This window comes from Onychostruthus taczanowskii, unplaced genomic scaffold (assembly GCF_017590055.1).
Source record: "Onychostruthus taczanowskii isolate IOZ18803 unplaced genomic scaffold, ASM1759005v1 scaffold37, whole genome shotgun sequence".
Taxonomy (NCBI): domain Eukaryota; kingdom Metazoa; phylum Chordata; class Aves; order Passeriformes; family Passeridae; genus Onychostruthus; species Onychostruthus taczanowskii.
Window position 1 is genome coordinate 4,876,863 of NW_024501126.1, and position 25,001 is coordinate 4,901,863.

General features: G+C 40.8%; 1 protein-coding gene across 4 annotated transcripts in view; it reads left to right on the forward strand.

The window, feature by feature from the left end:
* Positions 1–1,983: 1,983 nt before the first annotated feature.
* TENT4A (terminal nucleotidyltransferase 4A) overlaps positions 1,984–25,001 on the forward strand; it is a 58,442-nt gene continuing 35,424 nt past the window's right edge. For 2 of the 4 annotated variants that reach the window (XM_041411829.1, XM_041411830.1), the window contains exons 1-7: positions 1,984–3,093; positions 16,807–16,930; positions 18,367–18,413; positions 19,340–19,460; positions 20,979–21,086; positions 21,802–21,930; positions 22,977–23,190. In XM_041411829.1, the coding sequence (XP_041267763.1) occupies positions 2,276–3,093; positions 16,807–16,930; positions 18,367–18,413; positions 19,340–19,460; positions 20,979–21,086; positions 21,802–21,930; positions 22,977–23,190 (1,561 nt within the window). In that variant the 5' untranslated portion in view covers positions 1,984–2,275. The remainder of the gene's footprint in view (positions 3,094–16,806; positions 16,931–18,366; positions 18,414–19,339; positions 19,461–20,978; positions 21,087–21,801; positions 21,931–22,976; positions 23,191–25,001) is intronic. The other 2 variants (XM_041411831.1, XM_041411832.1) reach the window with 1 other exon arrangement.

Below are 25,001 nucleotides of genomic sequence, written 5' to 3' on the forward strand. Positions count from 1 at the left end.
AAGATGAACCATAAAATGAAGCGCTGCTATCAGTAACTCAAGTTGAAATCTCTGCTGAAGATCTGAGCACTTCATTGACCATGCAAGAAATTGTGGTGAACATACTCCTACATGAGAAATAATTAATAGCTCTTTCATGTGGTTTGGGTTTGGTTAGTTTATTGTGTACTTGTATGTGTACTTTGGCTGTTAGTCCTGAAAAGAGTCCAAAAATAAATTAATGACCTGCTTTTTCTGAATGACTTCCGGTAAGAAATACTAGGCTGTCACCCTCGTATCAGTTTCCCTTGCTCTGAAGTTAAGGGCATAGTTCGAGAATACAACTGCATCAAGCACAACTATCTTTTGCTAACAAATGACACTCTTGTTCTCTCATCCTCTCTCCACCCCATCCTTAGTGCCATCTCTGATCACAAAGTAAGCTAATTCAAAATGAACAATGAACTGCTGAAAACTATTACTTTTCTTCCAAGTGCAGCCTTCTGTGAATTAAAAAGTTAAATTGGCTCACTGATCAATATCAGGGATTGTGCAAAGCAGCAGGGAAAGGAATTAGCAGGATTATGGAGAGCAGGACCTCTCCTTTTGTCACCTTCTGCAGCAGCTAGTTCATTCAAGAAGTACCATGCAGCTGCATTGGAGGGCTGCTCTAACTATGATTCCCTGATAGTATTTGGCTTTATGCACGGTTCTCCATGCTGTTCTGCAGCCACATTAAGGGCTCTATTGAATGGTCTGGGGAGTCCTAGATTGCTGGAGTTTCTGGGGGTACCTCAGGAGAGGACACTTTATCCATATGGATGCTGAAGCTGCTCAAGGAAACAGGCATATCACTGGATTAGAAAGAGAACCATTATGGACATCATTCTGGGAGGCTGGCTCTTAAAGACAATCTTCAGACATGGTGCGTCTGTGTCTGATCCCATTCCAATAGCAGTGTCCATTTTATTTAGTGATCACTGCATGCGAAACCCATCCCTTAGAGACACCCCTTGGCACTGGCACTGTCTCCCTGTCCTGTCCAGTCCTGGACTCAAGCTCAATAAAAACTGAAGTACCCAGTGGAAATGTGGTGCTTTGCGGTGCTGTCTTGGCGCTACCAATCCAAGGAAAGCCTTCCCATGGTTATGACACTGCATGGTGCTGCCTGGACACATCATCCAGGCCTCCCCTTTCCCCCGGGGAGTAGAGTGGCCCTGCCCAGCTCCACGCTCTCTGCTGCTCAGCCTCCCCAAAGGAGGTCTGCCTGCATGTGTTTCTCCCCTGAAGAGAAGTCCCTTTAACCCACCCTTTTATTTTTGTGGGAACTGGGCGACACTTCTCCAAAGGGATGAGCTGTGTCATGGAGGGGTCAGACAATGCAGTATTTGTGAGAAACCAACACGGAGGCAGGGCTGCAGCTGTGCCAGCTGCTCACGGAGATGAAGGGAAGACAAGTGAGAGGGAACCTCATGAATGTCTGTAAGAATCTGAAGGAAACTTGTCAAGGGGATGGAGCCAGGCTCTTCTTGGCGGTGCTAAGCAATAGGACAAGAAGTAAAGGGCAGCAACTGATGCAAAGGAAGTTCTACCTAAACATGAGGAAGAACCTCTCTCCTGTGTGAGTGACCACACACTGGAACAGGTTGCCCAGAGAGGTGTCGAGTCTCCCTCACTGGAGATTTTCAAGAACTGTCCGGACGCAACCGCGTGCCCCGTGCCCTGGGACGTGTCTGCTTGAGCAGCAGGGAGGCTGGACTACTGCGGCCCCTTCCAGCCGGACCCATTCCGTGACTCTGGGAGTTACGGAGCCGCGGGCACGGCCCCGCGGCCGCCCCCGCCCGCCGCCGGGGCTGAGGCACGGCCGCCGCGCTCCGCGCCGGCGCGGGCGGGGGAGCATTCCCAGCTCCCGTCTCCCTCCCGCTTCCCGCGCATGTGCGGTTGCCAGGGCGGCCGTCTCCGGTGAAGGTTTAAAATCTGCGGGACATGCGCAGTGCCGGTTCTGGCCCTGGCGAGGGGGACACGCCACATTGGAACGGCGAGCGGAGCGCTCCGGGCAGCGTCGGGTACAGTTTGCGCCGCCTTCGCTTCCTCCCGAGCCGCGCTCGCCTCGCCCGGCTCTGCCTCCGGCCGCCCTGCCGCCCTCGCTCGCTCCCTCCTCCCCGCGACACATGCCGCTGCTGCCGGGCCGCTCCTAGCGCCGCTGCCGGGCCGAGCGAGCGAGGGAGCGGGCGGTGAGCGGGCGGCGGCGCGGAGCTCTGGCCGGGCAGTGAGGGACGGCGGCGGGCGGGCGTGGATGGATCCCCGCGTGGCCTGGATCCAGCCCGAGCAGAAAGGACCCGCGAATGCGCTGTGGATGCAGATCTGGGAGACCTCGCAGGGCGTGGGGGGCCGGGGCGGCGCCAGCTTCCCGCACTACCTCTGCCTCAACTCCCCGGCGCTGGACTCTGCCGCCTCTCCGCCCCGCGGGCACGGCTGCGTGCGGCTCGGGGCGCCCGGCGCCTGCTGCTCCTCTTCCTCGCCGCCGTCGCCTTCGCCTTCCCCGCCGGCCCTGCTGACCGGACTGGTGCCCGCTGTCCCCGGCGGCCCCGCGGCGGTGAACGGCGGCGGCGAGGGAGGGCGGCGGCTGCAGAAGTCGCCTTCCGTGTCTTCCTCGTCCTCTTGCTCGTCGGTGGAGTCCGGCACCGAGAGCCCCGGCTTCTCCTCCTCGGGATCGTGCAGCGGTGGCGGAGGCGGCGGCTCCTCCTCTTCCTCCGGCGGCCCCCGGGCGGTGGCGGTGGCTCCTCCCGGGCTGCTGGGCAGCGGGGCTGGACCCGGGGAGTTTTTTAACTTCCACGAGAACAAAGTGAACGCTGTGAATGGGCACCACCAGCCGCCGCACCCGGCGCGCAGCCCGCACCCGCCCCCGGCGTCTCCCCAGCAGCACCAGTACCACCCGGGCCGCAGGAAACGGGAGAATAAAGCCAGCACCTATGGGATGAATTACCTGCTCTCCGGCAGCCGCGGCGTCGCCGTCAACAACTCCCCCCACCAGCAGCGGCAGCCGCCTCAGCCAGCGCTGCAGAGCCCCGGCACCCCCTGGAAGACCAGGAAATACAGCCCGGGCGTGCAGGGGTGAGCAGCCGGGGCCCCGGGGGCTGCTGCAGCCCCAGAGGGAAGGGGGGCCTCGGCCGCCTCCTGCGGCCCCTCCGGGAAGGGGGGCGGTGGGCTGGGATCGCACGAACTCCTATGGAGCAGGCCGCGGCAGGGAGGCCGATGGCAGGGGATGGCGGGGCACCAACCCGTGCCCTTTTGTAAATCACCTTGGTCTGTGCCGGCTGGGTGGTTCTTGGCCGAAGCAGCGATTCATGCAGTGTGAGGGAACCCGTAGATGCAAATGGTTAGGCCTTACTTTGTAATAGGTTGAGAGGTGAAGTTGTCAGGCCATCATCAGAGGTCACCTACAATAATTAAAGCAAGGATGTGTGCAGGATGCTTGTCAGAACTACCAGGTCTCAATTCAGATTGTAAGGGGGAAGTGGAAGGCTTCAATTCAGAGGAACTCAAAACCTTTGTGTTAATTTTTAAATGCCTCTGCTTAGGCTGCAGCAAGCTGGTTAGCTTGGGGAGTGTTAGCAACATCGCTTGAAAGGGAGGTGCCGAGTTCTGTCTGAGATAGACATGAAAGTCAGTGTAGTCTTAGAGCATTTCTCTCAAGTATGTTTTAGCTCTAGAATAAATTGAGCCAGCCAATACCCATACAGAAATCTTGTCTTTTTGAAGAGAACGTTTTTATGATGCTTACCCTGTCTTGTAAGCCATACCTTTCTCGTATGAATGGGCAGTTAGTGAGGCCGAGTGTTCAGTTTGATCTGGTTGGCATGGAGAAGGGACTAAAATTGAACAAAGCGTGTCTGGGATGCTCTATGAGATTGTTTTATTTCACCTGTCAAATTTCATTCAGTCAAGGGGAAATGTTACTTTCTAAAGTTGAGGTTATTTTATTCTTGGAAAAAGTGCTAGCTGCATTGACTGACTGTAGCAGATTTCTGATGTCACTTCAAAAATAGTTTCTTGGAACTATCCTAACATCAAGACCCTTGGATGCCTGTAAAATAAAGGCATTGCATATTTCTAGAGGGGAAATAGCTAAAGATAACAGGGTATGAGCAGGGGATTTTTAAGTGAAAGATTTAACTTAAGGACTTTAAGTGAGAGATTTAACTTAAGGTGTCTTCTCTTTCATGTAGTACTGTCAGGTGCTGAGTATGTTAAAAGTTATGAAGCAGTATTAAAATACATTTTTAAAGTTATGTTTTTGCAAACCATAACCTCAGGAGGGGCAGGACAAGATTTGTGACTGCTGCTTTGTAATTCCAGACTGACACTGAAAATTCAAATTTCTTACAGGAAGCTAGAATTTGAATCTTTAAGAGGTGTCTTGCAGTAGGACCTTTGAGTCCTATACTAAGAAGTTTGTATGTCTCAAGTTCCAATAGTATCCTTAAAATAGGATAGTGTGAAGTTTAATTTTTTTGTTTTCGTAGAGATGTGGTGGAGCACTGAGTTAACTTTTTAATTTAAGTCATGTCAGTGTAAGTGAGGCAGATCTCCAGGAAGGTGGAGGAAGGAGCAGCCTGAGTTCACCCAGCAGGTCTATGGCAAATGGCAAACCTGTGAATCAAACCCAAGTGCTGCAAGTTCTGTCCTGTAGCTCTTAGGCAGCACCACCTATGCCATTCACATATCTTTATTTTTCGTCTTCTGTCCTTCTGTTTTCTTTCAGCTTTTGTGTAATAGTGTCTATGTCACTCTTCAAGTATGAGTTTCTAGAGAATCCGTATGCAAAGAGATTGCTTAGCTGAGATTCAGTTGCGCTATTCAGTTCTGTAGTGTAGGTAGTTCCTGTGCTGATGTGTTAATTTTTTTTGCTAAATATCTTTGAAACTAGAAGCTGTGTTTCCTGATCTTCTGTCAAAGATCTCTGTTACAAAAGTGGGACCTGATTCTGGCTGTGGGATCCCAGTAACTGCAGCATGTGCGATCCTGTTGTTCCAGGGCATTCCTTAAAGTACCAGAGAACTAACTAGTGCTGAAGGAGAGCATGAATCTTGAAACCATAGACCTAAATATGACAAGCAGTTTCTGCCTTAAAGTTTGAGTTCTGCTGCCCAAGGTGAATCTTGAGCAAGTGTATATTCTTAAACAATTTCCTCTTTAGTGTTAGTAATTTTTTAGCAAGTGCTTGCATTATTGAAATAAGAATATTTTCACTGATGGATTTCGGTATCTATCTTCTGCAGTAATTCCTGTTCAGTGGTGAACTGAACTTTCTCCTGAAGCCTGGCTGGTGTGTTATTTGGCAATTCTAATGAAAATGCACTGAAAAGGCTGGGATGGGAACAGATCCCTACAGGAGTTTCTTCTGGGTCCCTTATGCTCCTTTTTAAGGGAGCCTGCTGTTGCCTGCTGTTCCCTGGAACTGTCAGCCGGCTCCTGAAGTATCTCTTTGATAACTCATCATCTGTTGACAGAGCATCTTCACTGTTGCCATCCTGGTATACGCAACTGTTGGAAAACGTGGTCCTGAAAATCTTTAGCTGCAGTCTGGTTTGGCTGTTGATTAGAGGAGGAAGGACTTGATCATAGGTGCTCTTATGCTTACCCTGTACATGAATGGTGGAGCTTACTCTGCTGGGAATGTTGTTCCTTGAACAACACTTTTCTACAGCAAGCTGAGATTTCCAAGTGATACGCAGTGGCTCACAGTGTTACTGTATTGTCTTCTGGTAACAGAGTAAGCAGGGTAATCTCTGTTAGCCCCCTCCCAGGCTGCAGTCGTACTTCTGATGAATTGTGTGCTTTGAAGCAGTACTGTGCTCTCCTGCTTTCTCACTCTGAGCTGAGGATGGTCTGTAGCACTGCAAGTCATTGTTTCATTCACGCTGCTCGTAGTCAGTGGCTTTGTGATGGTAGGGGTGGTGATGTTTAGGAATACTGTACAAATGCTGTGTTTTCCTCTGTTTTATATACATAATTCATTTTTTTTCCAGTGGCCTCATACTTTCACCACTTTGATAGCAGCATTTGATACTTTCAGCACTTTGATAGCAGTCTTTGTAAAGGAAATTTTTCCCATAAACCACAAGTGTGAAAAGCTATGTTTGATTACATGTCATCCTATAGCTGTTATTTTGGATGCCCTAGATTGTCCCATTCATGCTTTTAAAAGAATTTTGGAAGGTAAGGAGTGAGGAGATTGAAGCCATAATAGTGATTAATATAGCAACAGTGTAAATTCCTATGTGCCTGGGTTTAGTTTAGGACTACAGATGACTAAATGTTTGGTTTCAGATGCCAGGCAGAGAAGTATCCTTTATTATTATGAGGTTAATGCAAGCTGTTGTGACTGATGTTCAGAAGTGCTTGTTATTTCCTGGTACTGTAAAGTATCCTCTTGTGTGTAAAACTACATCTAGCCTCTTACAGTGTGCATTCTTTGTTCAGCAAATACCTTCTGTTTCTCTAAAGTCAGTATCTTAAATATATCTGAGTAATTTAAGCATCCAGAGAGTTTAGAAGTGCTCAAGTATTGCTTCAAAAGATGGCATTGAGCTATTCTAAACTTTTTGCTAAGGCTTCTACTGCTTTTGTTTGGATGCACAGCTAATGGAGTGCTTTCTCTGAAGATGTAGCTAATAGCTTGTGAACAGTATAAAATTACCTCAGATTTAATTATTTTATTTCTTAATATGAATTTAACAAAGTAAGTAAAAAATTAAAGCATTTTAAACAATATGAGTATGTACTGCTTAATACTTTCAACTAAATGTTCAGTCTAATTGTAGATGTTGAATGAGATTAGTGTGAAATACCTGGCATATCTGCTTGGCACATTACAGTGCTGTGCAGAAACAACAGAACTGGCTTGAGTGTTAGTTTGGGTACCAGAACTGTTAGGATACATTGGAATGGTTTTCTGCCTGGGTTAATTAGTGTTGCACAGTGTCTGATGACCTCCCACATTCATTTTTCCTCTTATATAGCTGTTGTCTTTAACTCTCTTTTGATAATGACAAACAAGTTCTGCCATAGAGTAAAAAAAAGCACCAGGACCTCCACATTTCCTTATGCTGAATGAGGATTCAGGGCAGCATTCCCTAATAGCTACCACAGATACTTGGGGAGAGTTCTCATAAGCAAGGTAAGCTTATGACAGTGCTTCTACAGAAGACTTGTTCCAGTCTTCACCAGTTTGCAGCTGAACGATATTGTGCACAAAAAGTGATGTCTAGAGATACGGTGGTGCGCCTCTATGCTAAACTTATATTAGATCATCTTTATTTCTTCACCTCTATGCAGTGTTTCTAATTCCAGTCTTACGGCATATTTTTTTCATTTTTTGATATATTTCAGAACTTTAACTAAGATAAATTTAATTACAGTTTAGTGAAATGCACTATTAAAAATCCATTGCATTCAGGGCTGTGCATAGCTGCGGCTGCATGTTTGTCAACCCTTTCTTCTTATTATCCTGCTGTCAGAGCTGTCACATACAAATTAATGTGTGGGCATGCCACATTGTCAGCCCCTTCTGCAAATTTTGCTTTCTTGTACTTTGAGCTGAAAGAATGTAGGCTTTGGAAATGCTCTGAAGCCTTTACTGTCTGCAGTGAGATGTCCAGCACTTGTTAGGGCTTTAGGGGCCTCCCGAGGGTGGTTATTCTTAACTTCTCCCTGCGATTAACAGTGCTGTCTTGCTCTAGTAAAGAATCAGCACAGTGGGCTGTGCTTCACCCACACTGCTGCCCAGTCCTTGGTGTCTGCTGTCTGTGGTGCTATGTGGATACCTGCAGTGGAAGTGTTAATGTAGGAGGCAGGTCTCACTGGCATGTTACACTCAGTTCTTGTTTTGCTTGACTATAGGGTCAGGGTAGAAGTAAGCAGTGTATGCTGGAGTGTATGCAAGGAGAAGTGTGGAAGTAGTTACCTGTTAGTCATAGTAAATTTCTGGAGAGAGCATCAGGATGTAGGTAAATGGATTGTTTTCATGCCTGAAACTTGGTATGAAGGGAAGTTCCAGGGTAGCTGCTGGATGAATTGTCCAGAAGAACAGAACATCTGTTTTTTCCTGTGGTCAAGTAAGTTGCCTTGGTAAAGCACAAAATTTCCATGCAAAGTGGGTACCTAGTGTAGAGTTAGAGACTGATGCTGTGGGGAGTGAACAAAAGGAATGTTTTGGCAGCAGTAGGCTCCAGAGTCACCAGAGGTACTAGAGGTCAGAAAGGCTGAGCTACAGTAGTAAAACATGAGGAGGCCTTGCATGACAGGTGCTCTCATCTGTGTGTAAAGGAGAATGGGACGTGTTTGGAGCAGTTTAATCCTGGCATCAGCTTCATGGTGTTTTTGCTAGTTGTTAGGCTTTGGCAGTAGAGACAGCTGGCAGTAAGAACATCAACAGCTGTACTGGGTGAGAGACCCTGAGAGGCCAGTGCCAAATATTGGGAAAAGAATACATCAACATGAGCTTGTGGTGATATTTTCTGGAAGCATCTGCCAGCTTTAAATTATTAGTGGTTCTTGGACTACATGGGTTGTAGACAGTGCATTGTTATGCTTATTGTAGATTTTGTGTATAATGTGTCTTGCCTTGATCTTTTATGATCTGGGATTACCAGATGACCTGTGGGAAGATGTTCCTCGGTAAAGCTGTTGATTATGTAATGATGGTTTTTTTTTCTATCCTGAGGCTGTCACTAGGATTGTAGTGGCTGCCAGTCGCAGGTCTGTGCATTACAGAGGCAGGCAGTGAGTGCTTTTTGCAGGGGATTTGGAGGAGGGGGGAGGTTGAATCACCTGACTGTTGTTTGTTTTCTAGTCTGTTAAATCATTTCTTGTATTGAAACTGTTTCCAGCCTCTAGATGTTTATCTCCTCTGTATGCTTTGCAGTCCCTGCTTTATCTTTGGGACTCATATGAACCATACCTGTGTGTGATAATGTCACAGTATTCCTGCATCTTGGGTTATCTTGTTCTATCTTGTACTCTGTCTCCTTATTACTAACATGGGACTTGTCTGATGTTTTTGTGCTTGGAGGCTTCACCTGTGATCTTCCTTTAATATGGAAGCTGAGAGGTTCAGCTGCTTGTTTCCTGTTTAAAACATTTCTTTATCTGTATGAAGGGTCTTTCCCCTCATTCCATGTCAGCTTAATTTCTTCATGAACCCGCATAAGGGTGTATGGGGCCATTGGGGCCATTGTCAAATGCCATTTGTAAATCCAGGAAAATAATAGATTTTCCTGTGTGGTTCTCTGATACTTTCAAGTAGCTCTGAATGTTTTTTTTTTTTTTTTTTTTTTTTTTTTTTTTTTTAAGACACTACTTCCATTCATGATAGTTATATTAGTTAGCATCTTGATATAGTCATATCAAGAATATAGTCATATCAAATGAATATAGCTATTCATTTATTGCATTGATTCTGCTTTCTGCTTTTGACCACTTTGAATGTCAAAGCTAATCCTTTTAAATGAAAAAAACGAATGATAACTACTTATTGTTCTGGTACAAATGCAGTATCAAGTGAATATGACTTTTGGTGAATACTGAATTACCAGGAACAGGTTTTGCTGTGAAATATTTTCTGTTAAAAAGTTTGGGACAAGTTCTTCCTTCATAGTTGTGGATCAGGGAAGTCTCTGAGGAATTAAAAAAAAATTAAAGACTAACTTTACATATCATGCATTTGGATCACTTAACTTTTTCTTTACTGATAATTTAAGTCATTTAACAGAAGCAGGTTTTTGTGCTCTTGAACTAGTTTAGCCATTCTCAGTCATAGCTTTACATCTTATTAAGTTATTCCTCATAATCATTTTTGATATCCTTAATCTTCCAATCCTCTTTTCCTGCTTTGCACATGACTTAAGGATTTCTGGAGACATCTTCTGATGGAATCCTATGACAAAGTATTAAAAGCTCTTTTTTTCCCCTAAAACCTGATTAGTGATGCACACTAAACAACCAGTGTGGTATCTTTAGAAGACTGAAACACATTGTTCTTTTGGTTATGATTTTGAAGGCGCTTCCTCTATTATAAGGGAAACTGCAGCAGTACTTAAATCCAGAAAATACTTTTCTAGCTTTTTTTTTTGCCTTGCAGAGATGCTGACTTTGAATGTGAAGGGTTTGTTGCCAGTAGTGCTTTGATGGGTGCATTTTGAGTTAGAGTCTGTTGCTCAGAATTACGTCAAGAGTTGCTTCTCTTTAATGTTTCAGTGGCTAACCTGATGTAATGAATACCTGATCTATGTGGGCTAAATTAGTCTCTCATCACTAATATGTTTCTGCTGTTGCAGTCTGACTTGTCTGGGATGTTAATCGCATGCTGTCTTTGAGCATTTGGAAAAGAATGGTATTAAGACAGGAATTTCAGGGTTTAGTGCTTCTATTTATTGGCATAGCAAGCTTGCTGATTCAGTCCCAAGGTTTAATATATGGCATTCTCCTTCACTGGTGCAACAAAACGATTGTGATGTTTTCTTGGTGGTGTAGGGAGGTCCATCAGTCCAAGTCAGGAGTAATGCACTTCAGAAGCTTATGTAGCAGATCTACATTGCTGTGTATTGAATTGGAGAGGTACATCTGCTTATTTTTATATTTTTTTATGATGCAGCTTTTTCAGAGCATATCCAGCCATTAATAAGGTATTTGGTTGAGTTTTATTGGATTGATATAGTTTGCAAAAATATTTTAGTTTCTGATTTTCTTCAAAATGCAGACAGATTCTGTTACTTAGGTCTGGAAATTCGCAGTGTAAATCAATCCAACAAACTTAGTTTTTGGGTGCATCAACTGTCAAGGTGTTCTTAAGAGGTAAAATCGAACTGGCAGGGAACTTGGTCTGAAGGTAGGATGGGCTCTGACTTGCATGACTCTGGGGCAAAGAGAAAGCTTAGAGAGGAAATAAGAACAATATGATCTCTTGTGGAAAATGTACAGTGCATTTTATAAACTACTCTTTGTTCTGTGGATGAGAACAAATTACTTTTTTCTTCCAGTCTCTCCTGTGTAGCTAACTTGCAAAGTAAGCACAATTCTTATTTGAGTTTGGTATTTAGGATACCTGTCTATAAAACGTTTCAGAGCTCTGATTCATAAGTACTGTATAGTTGGGATTTTTTTTATTCTGCCAGTCATTGTAGTTTGCTGCCTTCCATACAATTACAGTGACAAAGTTAATTGCTGTCTGAATAATGTAGAAGAATGAGACTGATTTGGTGCAGCAGTATGGTCTGTGAATGTAGCACTGTGTTTTCATAGTTTCTCTCATCTGTAAGCTTAGAACATTGCATAGGGCATACAGCAGTAGTAGTGATGCCTGAGCCTTACTGGTGTTGAGGGGGGCTAGTATACAAAGGTAAAGGCATCTGATGGGTCATGTGAGTGGGAATGTGAAGAATTGTAGTTCATCTCTTCTTGGTCATAGCTGTGTTTAGCTCCTTTTGCAGATGTCTTCATCTTAGATCATACTGGGAGAAGTCTGTCTCAGAATGCATTCTTGCTTTCACACACTCTGTGTGTGTGTGTATATGTATATATTGATATGTATCTCCTCCTTTATTTCACTGTGCTGTGTTCTTTAGTTTTAGACTGTAAGAGTGATTGATTGCAACTATTGAATGCATTTGATTGTTGTAGTGTGAGATTTCACCTGCATTTTCACAGTCACTGTGCATTTCTTAATTTAGTCTTGAGACAGTGAAGTCACACATGTTTTGGAATTCCGTGATAATGCAATTGGGCTTTGCCCTAGTCATAGGTGAAGGTGTAGTTCAACAGATTTCCAAAATATGTGCAGTGATTGACTTGCATTTCATAATTTAGTCTTGAGACAGTGAAGTCACACATGTTTTGGAATTCCTGTTTCATTGAAGGAATGTATTCTATGACTTGTAACCTTTATTTCTTTACCTCCATTTTCTACACATCCCTAGTATTAGACCCCCATGCTTTAACTGTGGCATCTTTCCTTTTATAAGGGTACTTGGATGATGTGTTAGCCTTCAGCTAGAAAAATACTGAGTAAAGAATATGTTTTTAAAAAGTGTTAGTTGTTCCACATAAAAGATGCAATCATGTTTGTACTGTTCCTTTAGAATAAATTAATGTGCTTAGTAGTGTAGTCATGTTGAAAAGGAACCAGATGCTTACTTAAGGGAACAAAGTCTCTGTAGGTTTTAATTTACCTTCTAGTTTGTTGATGATGTTTGAGAATTTCTTTTCATTGCATTGAAATTAGTCCTTAAAGTAATAAGTCAATCTTATGTATAATAATGTTTGCAGTAAATGAGTAAAATGGATGATCTCCTTTCTTAGAAACCTGCCTTTCAGGAAAAACATTGCAAAAGTCTGCAAATGTCACCTGAGTGTTATGTTAACCTAGAGGCTAGAAGAGTGCCTTTCCTTAAACAGTAGAAAGGATAATTTTTTGATAAACAGAAGATGTTAATTTTGTTGTTAATTTTTGCTCAGCCTGTAAGTAGCAGATGCTTGCTGTGCTTAGCATTAATAACATCAGTAAATGGTAGGTTCCTCCAGGCTGTTAAAATTAGCAACCTGAATAATCTAGCAAGTACAAGTAGCTTCTCTTCTTCATTCCTGTGTTCTAATCTTTGCCATCTTATATTAGGTAAGAGTACAGTTATAGCTTACCAACATGTTTCTTTCCCAGTATTTCTATAAATACAGTAAAGCTGTCTTGTGAAAAAGTTGATTAAAAGGCCTACATTTGCTAGTGAAATAATACAATAGGCATCTTAAAATGTTACAGGAGATTGCTAGGTGCTGTGATGCTGTTGAGAATCCAAATTCTTTAAGAAGCCCGAAGGATATTGAGAAGACTGACTTGTCTATACGTTGAGGGAAGTTCTATGAAAAAAAAGAGGAGTTAGGATGTTGTATCTGCATGTACATCATGTGCTGCATATGGCAATTGTGTTCCTAATGGTTAAAATAATGGCCAAGTCCTGACTTAAAAAGTGCTTATGAAAATCATAGAGGGTACGTGGACAAAATGCCTAAGTAAAAACTATCCCTGTATTGGCTTGCTGACTGTTCCAATGTTACCTATTTTTTTCAGACACTGCATTATTCTTTCAGCTAGTAAGAAGTTATACTGGGATTAGTCTTGAAAAGCATACAGGATCTTGTTTTATGTACATGAGTTGGGGTTTTTTTGTGACACCGTTCCAATAACTTTATCTGAGCAAAGGTGTTTACAAAAATGCAAACTACTGTAATATTAAATTTTAAAAAAGCATCTCTGTTTTGAGAAGCTTCTTCAGGTGTAAACCAGAAGGTAGACTGCTACAGTGGTTGTACTGCCATATGCTGACTGTGAGTATAGCATTGATTCTTATCCAGAAGGACATAGACAAGAAGAAGTAGAAACTGTTGAATTAAAGAATCTGGAAAGAGTAAGCAAAATAGAAGTCTTTTAAGACAGAGGGTTGAGAACTGGTTTGCCAAATGCATTAAGACCTGAAAGTCTTGCACATCAAAAGCAAGAAACCTGCCAGAGTGAGTAGGGCTCAGAGAGAGACGTGAAAGGGCACACGGGGGAACACAGACCATGTAGTAAGGACTAAGTGAACTAATTGCTTTCTGTCAGAGAAAGACTTCAGAGACTTAAAGCTTTGACTCCAGGCAACTGCAATTTTAAATTTCAGTACGAGTTTAAATTCAGTCAGCAGAATAATACCGGTTATACACCCACGTCTTGTGGTATATGCCAATGAATTCCAGGGGAATTAGCCATGAGTATGGCTTGAACTCTAAATGAGCCTTGATATCTAGACTTCTGCTCTTGTCCTGTGCAGACTGAAGCATTAAACCAAGTACTGCCTTGTCAGTGTGAAGTAGAAAATATTAACCTGACTTCATATTAAGAGCAGATGAGGGAAGGACATGTAGACTAGTGATGAGTGATACTCTTCTGAGTCTTTCATAGCATGGTTAACAATTGTGACTGTGTTAACCATTGGAGGAGAGACTCAGTGGGGCATCAAAGTGAGAGTGAGAATACTTGTGTGTTGGCTATTTTCCTGAGCTCACTGATGCACTGCGGCTGCTTTTGAAAGGCTGTGCTGTGTGTGGTAGAGGTGGGGACGGTTCCCCTTTTATTCTTTTCCCTAATACAGGATGGCTACTGTAAATGCATTTTTTCCCCAGAAATGTCTAGATCTCCTGGAGTGGTTGGATGGGGCTGATACCATAAAACAGAACTTCTTGCATGACCAAACATAAAGAAAGGGTCTAGTACATGCTGTGATTAAGGTGGTTGTTTCTCACAGGTCTCATTTTCGTGAAGGATTCATCCATATTCCTGTGTTCAGTTTGATAGCACAACTTCTGGATTTTTTTTTCAGAAGAATGTTTGAGATTCTTTTTGAAGACTTGGTAGAAACCAGACATTTACAGGTTGGCTGGGTTAGTGCTTAGAAATAACCAAAGGAAAGGATAAATTATTTACTTTATAATGAGGGAAAGTTACAAATAGAAGTACTCAATAGTACTCAGTACTCAAGTTGCAAGAAGTACTGTTGCTCGATATGTTCATAAATACCTGGAGGGAAGAAATGAGTGAGAAAATGATAGGATAATAGAAAGCTAGAGCTGACTGCAGACAGATGCAGTGGGAGTTCATTGTTCATTAGGTTATAAAATTGCTGGTAAAATTAAATTCTAGTAAATATAGAATCATGACTGAAGAAAAATAATTCAGGCTGAATGCACACAGTGAGCGGGCTCTATGTTGATAGTTGTGTTCAGAAAACACCTTGAAGCTCCGTCATTGTGGTTTCTTTTAAAGAGCAGCTGTGTGCTGAGGTACCCTCAAGCAGCAATATTCCCAAGTGTAGGGACAATAAAATGAAAACAGGTGTGTGTCCTGGACTGAAAGGCAGCACGGTGTGTTGACTCTGTGTGTGTTTCTGCCCACCTGTCAGAAAACGTGGTGCAAATTGAAAGCAAGCCGAAAAAGGTTAGCAGTGATCAAACTTTGGACTTCCTCTTGTCAAAGGAAACAAAAACCCATGAGGATTAGTAGCTTGGAAAACTACTGGTGGATAGAGATAAATGGATTGAGAGCCTGAGAAGTCTTGTGTTTTGAGATGAACTGCCAGTAACAACTTTTTTTTGCCCCAGGAAAAAACATCAGATAAAATCATTACCAGGCAGCAGTTTAAAATAAAAAAACTCTTTATTCTGATGCATACTTAAATTCCCATTGCATGCCACAAATAACAAAGCAGAAATGGACTAAAAGACCTGGAAAAAAATCTATGGAATGAGTTCTTTGAGCTAATAGGTATCAGATTGGGATTCACCCTGAATGTATGCCAGATGAAATTACTGGAGGCTTGGAAGGATGGCTGCCCCTTTGCTTTTCTTGCCTTTTCTTGCTTTCAGCCTGTATTTGCCTACTGCAGATTATTATAGGCAGAAGAATAGGAAGTCTTTAGGCTGTCCCCATTGCTGTTAGGTGTATTCAAGTATTTTATTCATTGGTCTTTTTGTCTTGGAAAGGTAGGAATAAAACATACTTTCTATAAATAAAACAAAATAAGAGCATGTTAGTTTGTATTTTCTGTCTTGCTCTAAAATTTTGGAATCATGTGGATCCATCAGCAAATTGAAACGTTAGTTAAATCTGCTGTGTAGTTAAATGTTCAGTTGTGGCTTCAAGCTCAGTTTAAGAAAAGAGAAAGGGCAAACAGTAATTCAAAATATTTATGCTTTTTGGAAGTATGTTTGAGCTTTGCTGCAAAAATCTCTTTGTGTATGGGAAGGAATACTGACACTTAAAAATTAGGCATGTGGTCTCTTGGAAGTTACCTGCTAACAAGGGAGTTCCTGAGTAAAATGAATTGCGAAAATCTCAGATGAAGAGTTGAGTTCTACTAGAGAGGTATGAAATTTTCCTTTTGGAAGGCTAAGTATATAAACTATAGATTTTAGTGAAATGCTGTCCTAAACCCAAAAATCAATGTTGACTAGATACATTTTGTGAGTTAGACAGAAATCTTAGAAATACGTCAACATCAAAAAGATGCTTTGGAAAAATGTCACAGCGGTAGTTATTTGCATTTTTGTTTGGCGTGGCTTGATGCTTTTCCATTGAAGGCAAACATGACATTCACCTGAATACTCAAATTTGGCAGCAAGAGTTCTGTAGCACTGGTAGATGTGAAACAAAAGGGCTTAATAGGTGATTGAGGTTCCAGTGTCAGGACTCCTCATATAACACTGGTATAAAAATACACTTGAGAATATATTCAACATTCTCACTTTGAGTTCAGTTGGAAGGTCACTTTCTATATGGATGAATGGCTAATGAAGGACCTGAGTGTAAAAGTGTATATTTTTTCAAGAACAAGAAATACTCAAATGTCCTTTCTATTGTCCTCTACAAAATCTCACTAATGCCAGTGGCCTGTTTGCAGTCCATGTAAACTGCTGCATACACAGAAGTAAGAACTGCTGCAAGAATAAATGCTTGAAGACTTTGATTGGTCTTGTGCTGCTTCAGATTTGCATCATTATGTAGTTTTTAAGACTCAGCCTTGTTTTTTAAAGAAAAGAATCATTAAGAATCAAGAATTGAATTTGGCCTTCACTGCTGAGCCAGTAAGAAATTTAGCAAGTGTCTACTAGAGTTAGTGTACTGAGCTCTTTGATTCAAGGATGATATTAAATAAAACCTATGGCATGTTTCTAGTAAAATTTATTGTAATAGTTAAATAGTTCAATTGCCACTTTAATTTATCCTACTTTCTCCATTAGACTACATGAAGAAATCATTGACTTCTATGACTTCATGTCCCCTCGTCCTGAAGAAGCAGCTATGAGAAGAGAAGTGGTAAAAAGGATAGAAACTGTCATCAAAGATCTTTGGCCTACCGCTGATGTGAGTGTAGCTTCAGTTGTGATTTGCTTCTCTAGTTTATTGTAGAGCTTGGTTCACTTAACCTTGCTGTTATCTTTCTTTTAGGAATGAACAGGTGACTCTTCAAGTTAAGGCAATTGACTTAATATCACAATTCTTGCAGTATTTGGAAATTTATTTTAAAAAGTGGGGAAATTCCAAACCTAGATTTTGGGTTAATGAATTCTACTGAATGTTTTTTCATTTTGAGAGCTGGGAATGTGAAGCTTTTAGTAGTGCCTTTCTTAAAGTAAATGCTTATTAAATTGATTGTCTCAGTACAATTTAATTTTGAATATTCAAGTGAGACTGACTACTGATATATCCATTTCTGCAAGGAGTCCCGAATGTGTGGATATTTTAAAACCGAAATATTTTATGAAAGAGCAATTAAATGCAGATTTTTTTTTTTTTTTACTCTTCATGAATTTGACATTCAAGTAATTGCTTTAGCCCTGCTGTAGTGGGAAAATTGCACTCCCTGAGATACATTGCAATCTAAGCTGGTGTAATTTCAAACTCTTTGTTACCCAGTTAATAAGTCTACTTATTCAAAAAGAATGTGTCCTAAATTGTATTTCTAGCATACCTTTGTGATTGCCAGATTGTAGCATTGTCATTAGCCACCAGAAAAATGTCTCAGACCACTTCCATGGCAGACAGTGAGGGCTCAGGCTACAGCACTGAGCCAAAAATACTGCAAAGCTTATCTGCTTCATCCTCACCCATGTTTCTCCTTCATAGTGAGATTTTTCCACCTTGTGGAATTTGATATAAACACTGAAAAGGGCCTGTTTGCCTGGCAAAAAACTAAGTGAGCTTGTGAATTGGGCTCTGCTGTATCGGAGAGGGAAGAACATCTCAAGTCTTTAGATGGGAAGCTCACTGAAAGTATTTGATGTGGTCTGTGGATGTATCTTCATTATGCCTGCTTTTCCACACACAAACACCTGCTGCTACTTCATAGTTGTTCTTGACAGTAAAATCTGTAGTACTCATATTTATCGGAATGATATGTTTAGATGTACTTGCTGGTTTTTAAACATAAAAATTTGGAAAAAATTTCCCTTAAACTCTTTCAGTTTCAGTAAAGCTGTCCTGTAAGGAAAGGAAGGAGCAGGAGGGAAGGAAATCGATAAAAGCTTGTATGTCTGTCAAACTGGAAATAAGTAATGAAAACAACTTGCTTAAATTTATTCCCTGGTAGCTGGATTGGTAATTATTTCATGGTAAAGAAGCCAAATTTCCTCTGAAGTTGCATCTCTAAGAAAAACTGTGCTTGTGCAGAGAGTATATAGTAAAGTAGCTTTTTTACTGGCTATATCCTTAACAACTGGAGAAAAGTCTGAAGTTTTGTGGAAGTAAAAGGAAGTGAGTATTCATAATTGCAAGATGTTTTCCTGCTGTGTTCTTTTCAGGTCCAGATATTTGGCAGCTTTAGTACAGGGCTTTATCTTCCAACTAGGTAAGTAATAGTTTACTTTTGTCTTCTTTTAGAGAAATGGTAAATTTCAAAGAGGAGTTGAGAATAGAATGTGCAAATGTGTCAAACTTTCAGTAAAACTTCTATATTTCATGTGACAAAGGGGAGAGCTTTTGAACTTTGAGATTTGTGATAAGTATTTGATGTATTATCTTACTGCTCTGCTCTGCTTATTGACCCTTTGGTGAATTACCTTTTCTTCCTTGTGTCTGGGGTTAGTCTTTGGCTTTTTTTTTTTTTTTTTAACAGACAACAAAACAATGTTTGGCATTTCCCTTGTAAAGATTGTTTTGTTAAATAAGATAAATTACTAAGAATGTGTGTCACTTATCACAGAGTTACTGTGTAAAGTCAAAAGAACCATCACTGTGCTGTATTCCCATCTTTTTGGAGGGCAAAATGTCTTACTTAATTAGGTATTTTGTATCACTTAGTGGTTCAATTGGATGTGGAAACCTATGTAGCTCTGCCTTGAAGATGAAGTTGTCTTTATATAAATTAAATTTTCAGAAGGAAAGCACTGGAAATTTTGTTTCTGTGAATACCAATCACTGATAAAATTCTTTAGAATATTAAAATGCCCATCAGCATGAGTAGATAGATGATGGTTGGAATTGAACTGTTTAAGTCAGAGGGGAGGGAGCATGAAAAGTAAAACATAAAGGAACTTGGAGAAAAACTCATCAGAATAATGGAAGCAAGAAACTAGAATACTGCTTTAGGTCCTAAAACTGTGGACTCTCTTGCTTAACTCTCCTAGAAGAAGCTTATTGGGAACCTACATTGCAAATTGCAAAATGATCGCCATGTGTGACTTGTAATATGTAGAATGCCAATCTTACCATATTTTTGGTAGTGTACTGTGCTTTAGATTTACTGGATTTCATGCTGTGTTCTTTTTTTTCCAGTGATATTGATCTAGTTGTTTTTGGGAAATGGGAACGACCCCCTTTACAGCTGTTGGAGCAAGCACTGAGAAAACACAATGTGGCTGAGCCATATTCCATTAAAGTACTTGACAAAGCTACGGTAAGTATTAGCTTAGCTTTGGGATACTGAACTGAAAACTTTCAGACCCCTTCAGATCTTGGTGATAAATAGCATTCTTAATTCCTGAAGCAAATTATATTGTCTTAAACTCTCTGCAAGGTTTCAGTAGAATCTGTATGTGTTTAGCAATAGCATGGAGTCTTTTACATGGACGTCAGTAATTCTGTGTATTGTGTTTGCTGGAGGCCATACTTTATATTTATGTTGTCAATAAAGAAATGAAAGTTATTATTTGCAAAATATCCAGTAAAATAAGTTAACTATTTGCATAAAGTTTTTCCACTGACCTTTGAGGGGAATTTGTTCAGCCAGTAACTAGAGCTGTCTAGCTTTCAACATGGTTTTCAGGTTGCCTTGTTTCTGATGGCATAGTGAAGTGTTCCAAACCTAACATTGGGGTTTCCTGTCCAAAATATGCTACTTGAGAGCTTTGTCATGTGTGAGACTGATGTGTGTTATCTCTTGCATCTTTCTTGTAAGCCTGAATCATGTTGAATAAGCTAAAAACTTAATGCATGAGAATTTTATGTTACTGGGCAAGTGATGTTTTCTTCAGGGGACTAAGGTGAGTATTCCAAACCTCTATTAACAAGGTCTCTAAAACAGTCTTCCTCGTTTAGGTTTATAATATTCCTGTGGCTTTGATTAGAGTAGCAGTACATAACAGTAGCTTTGGTATTCTTTGGTTTACCTGAGAATTAATGGGATTTTCAGAATCTGTATTACCAGTTAATGATGGGAAACAGCACTAGCCTCGGCTTACAATTCTACTATTCCTTTTTATTTTTCTTCTTCTGATGCTGGTATAAAATGATGGTATACTTCTGCTGTTTTTTGTTTTCTGTTTCAGATTAAAAGTATGAGGAGTTCAATTTAAAATAAATGTTATCAGCTGAAGTTTAGGTTATGATTGTAAGATGATTTTGTAGGGCACTGCCTTGCAGGTGGTGGTGTGAAGCTAAACTACATATTCAGTCATTTTATATTAGTTTATTCCTGCCATATTGCTACAGTGGCTTTGCTTTATCTCTTCTGGCTTTCATTTGACTCTGCATTGAACCAGTTCATCTTGATAAATCAACAGGCATTACTTTCTTCTAGACTGATTTCCTGTCAGTTCAGTAAGTGAATGGTGCAATACTGGGTCAGAAGAATGCAGTTCCCACAGGTTATGAGATTACAAGATCTCCTATTAATTGGAATGAGTCATTAAATTAAGTAAATTAAGTTGTCATATGAAACACTGCTATTGCAGCTGTGAAGGCGGATAGCTAATGGTTCTGGTAGTGTACCAGAGTGATGGTAAGTTAATGTGGTTGTACATTAATCGCCTCCCTAGAAAGCATTCCGTGGTCAGTCAGGTTAGGATTGTTACCTCCTCTCAGACAGACTTGATAGCAATCATCTGGACTGCTAGTATCCATGTCTCGAGTAAGCTAGGGAACAGCACCAGTGTTGTATTCCTGGGGATTCACGTTCTTGTCTTAATCTTTTCAGGTACCAATAATAAAACTCACTGACCAGGAGACTGAAGTGAAAGTTGACATCAGTTTTAATGTAGAAACTGGTGTGAAGGCAGCTCGATTTATCAAGGAATACATGAAGGTACCAGCCATGTATTGAATGTTATGCTACTTACCAAGGATGTGCTAGATGCTTAGCTAACCTTTTTTGGTATGGCTGGACAATTTACTGCTGAAGACTATTTTCATTAATACTAATTAAACATGGATATTTTAATTTATTATTTGTTGGTGTCCATTCAGTGTTTCCTTTGAGTGCTAGGTGTTTGAGTGAAGAAACCTGTACACTGTGAAAGAATTTCTATAGTCATGTCTAGATGTACAGATAGGCACTAAACTTTGCTTCTGAAGCAAGTCTCTTTTCAAGTTTTGTTTACCTTGAATTTAAGTGATGTTGCATTATGAATACTGTCCTGCTAAACTGTCAAAAAACAATTCTTGTGTAGCTACACATTTAAAAGTTTCCTTTTGTGCTCTGTAGTAAAAGTACTATTTAGAGTGAAAGCTTTGACTGTAGTAAGTGACACTGGCATACAAAGAAGGATATAAAAGTCTTGCTCTTTAGGTGGGAAGGAAACTTGATACGTAAGGTCTTCGATCACATAAGAGTTGAAGTCTATTAATCTCTTTCTAGAATAATAAAAAGCAAGTTTCAGTTCTTCCTGTGGAAATGCTGTATAGTACACCACTGGAAATATTTTTGTATTAGATGAATCTTGGTGTGCTGAGATTGTGTACTGCTTTATTTGTTTTGGAATGTAAACATTGTCATTGATAAAACTTGTTTTACTTTGCAGAAATATTCTTTGCTACCTTACTTGATTTTAGTATTAAAACAGTTCCTCCTTCAGAGGGATTTGAATGAAGTTTTTACTGGTGGAATTAGCTCTTACAGCCTAATTTTAATGGCAATTAGTTTTCTGCAGGTAAGTCTACTCCTTATGTTTCTATGTTCTTCAAAATATTTTGGGTGTACTGTTTCTTCAGATGCCCCTTGCAATGCACAGCATTGCTGTTATGGCTCTGAGTGTTTGACTCTTGAAAGATCCTGTGGCCTTCCTCTCAAACATCCAGGATCTATCCTGTGTGAGCTGAACAGCAGCAGGAGCCTTGTGAAAGGCATAGAGGCTGTGTGCTGCTCTCAGCACCAGGGCCTGTACTTGAATCATCTTAATGGTGCTTCATAAGTCTGCAGGATGCATTTTGTCTCTTGCTTCCCAGACTGCTGGTACTGAATGTGCAGAGTAGTTGATTTCAGTGTTTATTAAAATGATGAAATCCAACAGTCAAGTTTTTTTTTCTTATATGTTGGTTAGGTCTTGACATGCTTAAGACTGGCCAATACTGTACTTGACTGATGAAATAGTCACAAGTTACAATGTTAGAAACAAGTTACAACTTCTCTTAATACATTTTTGTGACAGTGAGCCTCCTACAGCTATGATGAGGTATGGGGTTAGCATCTCTCAGCAGCTGTGGTAATGGAAAACTTACATATTCTGCTGCTGGTGGGGTTGACTGAAATATTACTTTAGATTTCGTGTACCAAATATTATAATAAGTAGAGATAGAGACACAAACTCTATTTCAGTTGGGGCAACTAGATTGCCCCCACTTTCTGAAAGCATTGAGGGATGGATTTGCTGTGGAAAATCAGGTACTACTTTGTTACTAACTAGGCTATAATTTAGTATGCAGTACTTCTTTCTTGTTTTTGACTTAGGGAAGAGAATTCCCTCAACCTCAAAAAGCTACATGAGGAAGATGAAAGAATTCTTTGGCCTTCAGAGACTGCTGAGGTGCTGCCCCCTCTAGGTTGTGTGAGAGTGGTTTAAGTACATGAAGAATGAATTGTACAGTTGAGACTTATGTGAACAAATATTCAGCTGTTTAAATTAGACCTTTTTGTTGTCCTGTGTTATGGTCTGAAAGCTACTGATTTTTTATATGAAAAAACTGGTTTGTGTTACAGCTACATCCAAGAATTGATGCCAGAAGAGCTGATGAAAACCTTGGAATGCTTCTAATAGAATTTTTTGAACTCTATGGAAGGAATTTTAACTACTTGAAAACTGGTATTAGAATAAAAAATGGAGGTGCCTATATTGCCAAAGAAGAAATCATGAAAGTCATGACTAATGGATACAGACCATCCATGCTATGTATTGAAGATCCTCTTCTGCCTGGTAAGACTGTACACTTCTTGCCATATTCCAGAGCTCTCGCTCAGCTTGTGCTCTCAGCTTGCATTAGTCCATCAGGCAAGTTAAGAAGCTGCACTGGGAAGAGGCTGTTGCTGCTGTAGAGGTACAGTCAGGTAGGGGGGCTGAGAGATATGGGCCTGAGGTCTCATAAGATTCTTAGCCTGTGTAAATTGGATTACATGCACACAATGCAGTTGCACAATGCTTTGGAGATCCAGAATTATGTTGAGGACATAATGAGCTTCTCTGATAGCACTGAGAGGTAGAAAGAATTCCAGGAAATCCTGGAAGGGTGATTGTTAGCAGAGTAGTTCTCCATTATTTGCTGTGAGAATGAAATTGGAAGGTGTGGTTTTTACTGCCACAGTCTGTGGTGCCATACTTCAGATAAGTCACACCACATGGGGAAGAAATGCCCCAGGTGCAGCACCTGTCCTGCAGGGCAGTACCACAAGGACTGCACAGGAACAGGAGTGACTGTCTGTAAAAGCCAGTTGTAGCAGTGTGGTGGTGTGGAGAGCGTTTTGCAAAACTGGCTTCTGTGCTGCACTGGGATCTTTAGGGAATGCCAGTTAGAGTTTTAGAGTTGCATGTTCTTTTGATAGTACTGAGCATAAAATTATTTTATTTTTTTTAAGATTTGGTTTTAATTCAGTAACCCTCAAAATAATTGAGCTTAATTTTGGCTATGTGCCCCAGGAAAATTTCCAGCTTTATAGTACTCAGTTTGTATTCTATTTAGGCCATCACAAGTAGCTGAAATTCCAAACCAGCTTTTTAACAAAGTCAATTTTCAGTTAATTTGGACTTCAGCGCAAGTATTTGTAGAATGTAATTGGCAGTCAAAGTCCATACTGTCACTTTTTGTGTGTAGACTGCTTATTTACAGCACTTTTAAAGCAAATACCATGGATCAGGAGCTGAAGTCTGGCACTTTTCTAAATACTCAATATGCTGAATGTTCAGTCTTCCCTAGAACAGGTTGCAGGCTGTGATACTCCGTGTTCTGACCATGTCTCTGTTATGTTTGTAACTCTGTGTCCGTCATGACTCTTCTACTTGGCCAGGTATAGGTTAGGGCGTGATTGTGCAGAACTGTCATTGTCATTGAGATTTCCTTTGGGAACTGTGGACTTACTTGCCTGAAGACCCATTTGAATAGCAGCATGAGCCACAATTGTTCAGAGTCAAAAATCCTTACTGCCCTCCAGTTCTGTTCCTTTCTATCTGCTAGGGACTGAAGGAGAACAAATTACTACTTGTGTAGTATTGTGTGCTATGCAATGTTTTGATCACTGCTAATAGTACTCTGGAGAAGGAAAAAAAAATTCTAACAGGGGCTCTGAACTGTTCCTCCTAGCATTAATCTTGCAGAAACGAAGAACTGTAGTTTAGAGGAAAGAATAGCTGTATGCTGTCAAAGAGTTGATAAGAATTAAATTAAATAAAGATTTTGTATGGTATAAGATAATATAATTCTTACAGGGGATAGTGTTTTGGCAATATTTTGAATTTTCTGACTACTATGTCTCATAGGGATATTTTTTAGCAGCTACCACAGACCTTCAGAACTTGCCACATGAAGCTAGGAGGAAGATTATGTAGCACATATTGGGATAGCTCTTTGAATCAGATCTGATGAGTACAGTCTCCTTAGATTCAGACTTAATCACATATTCCTACAGTATCTAAAATTGCCTGTCAAGTGTATGTTAGTAAGGTCTAGAATTCTGTTAATTACTTTAGTTCTGTTATTCCTTCTGTCCCAGTACAGAAATCTTTCCCAAGGGTGC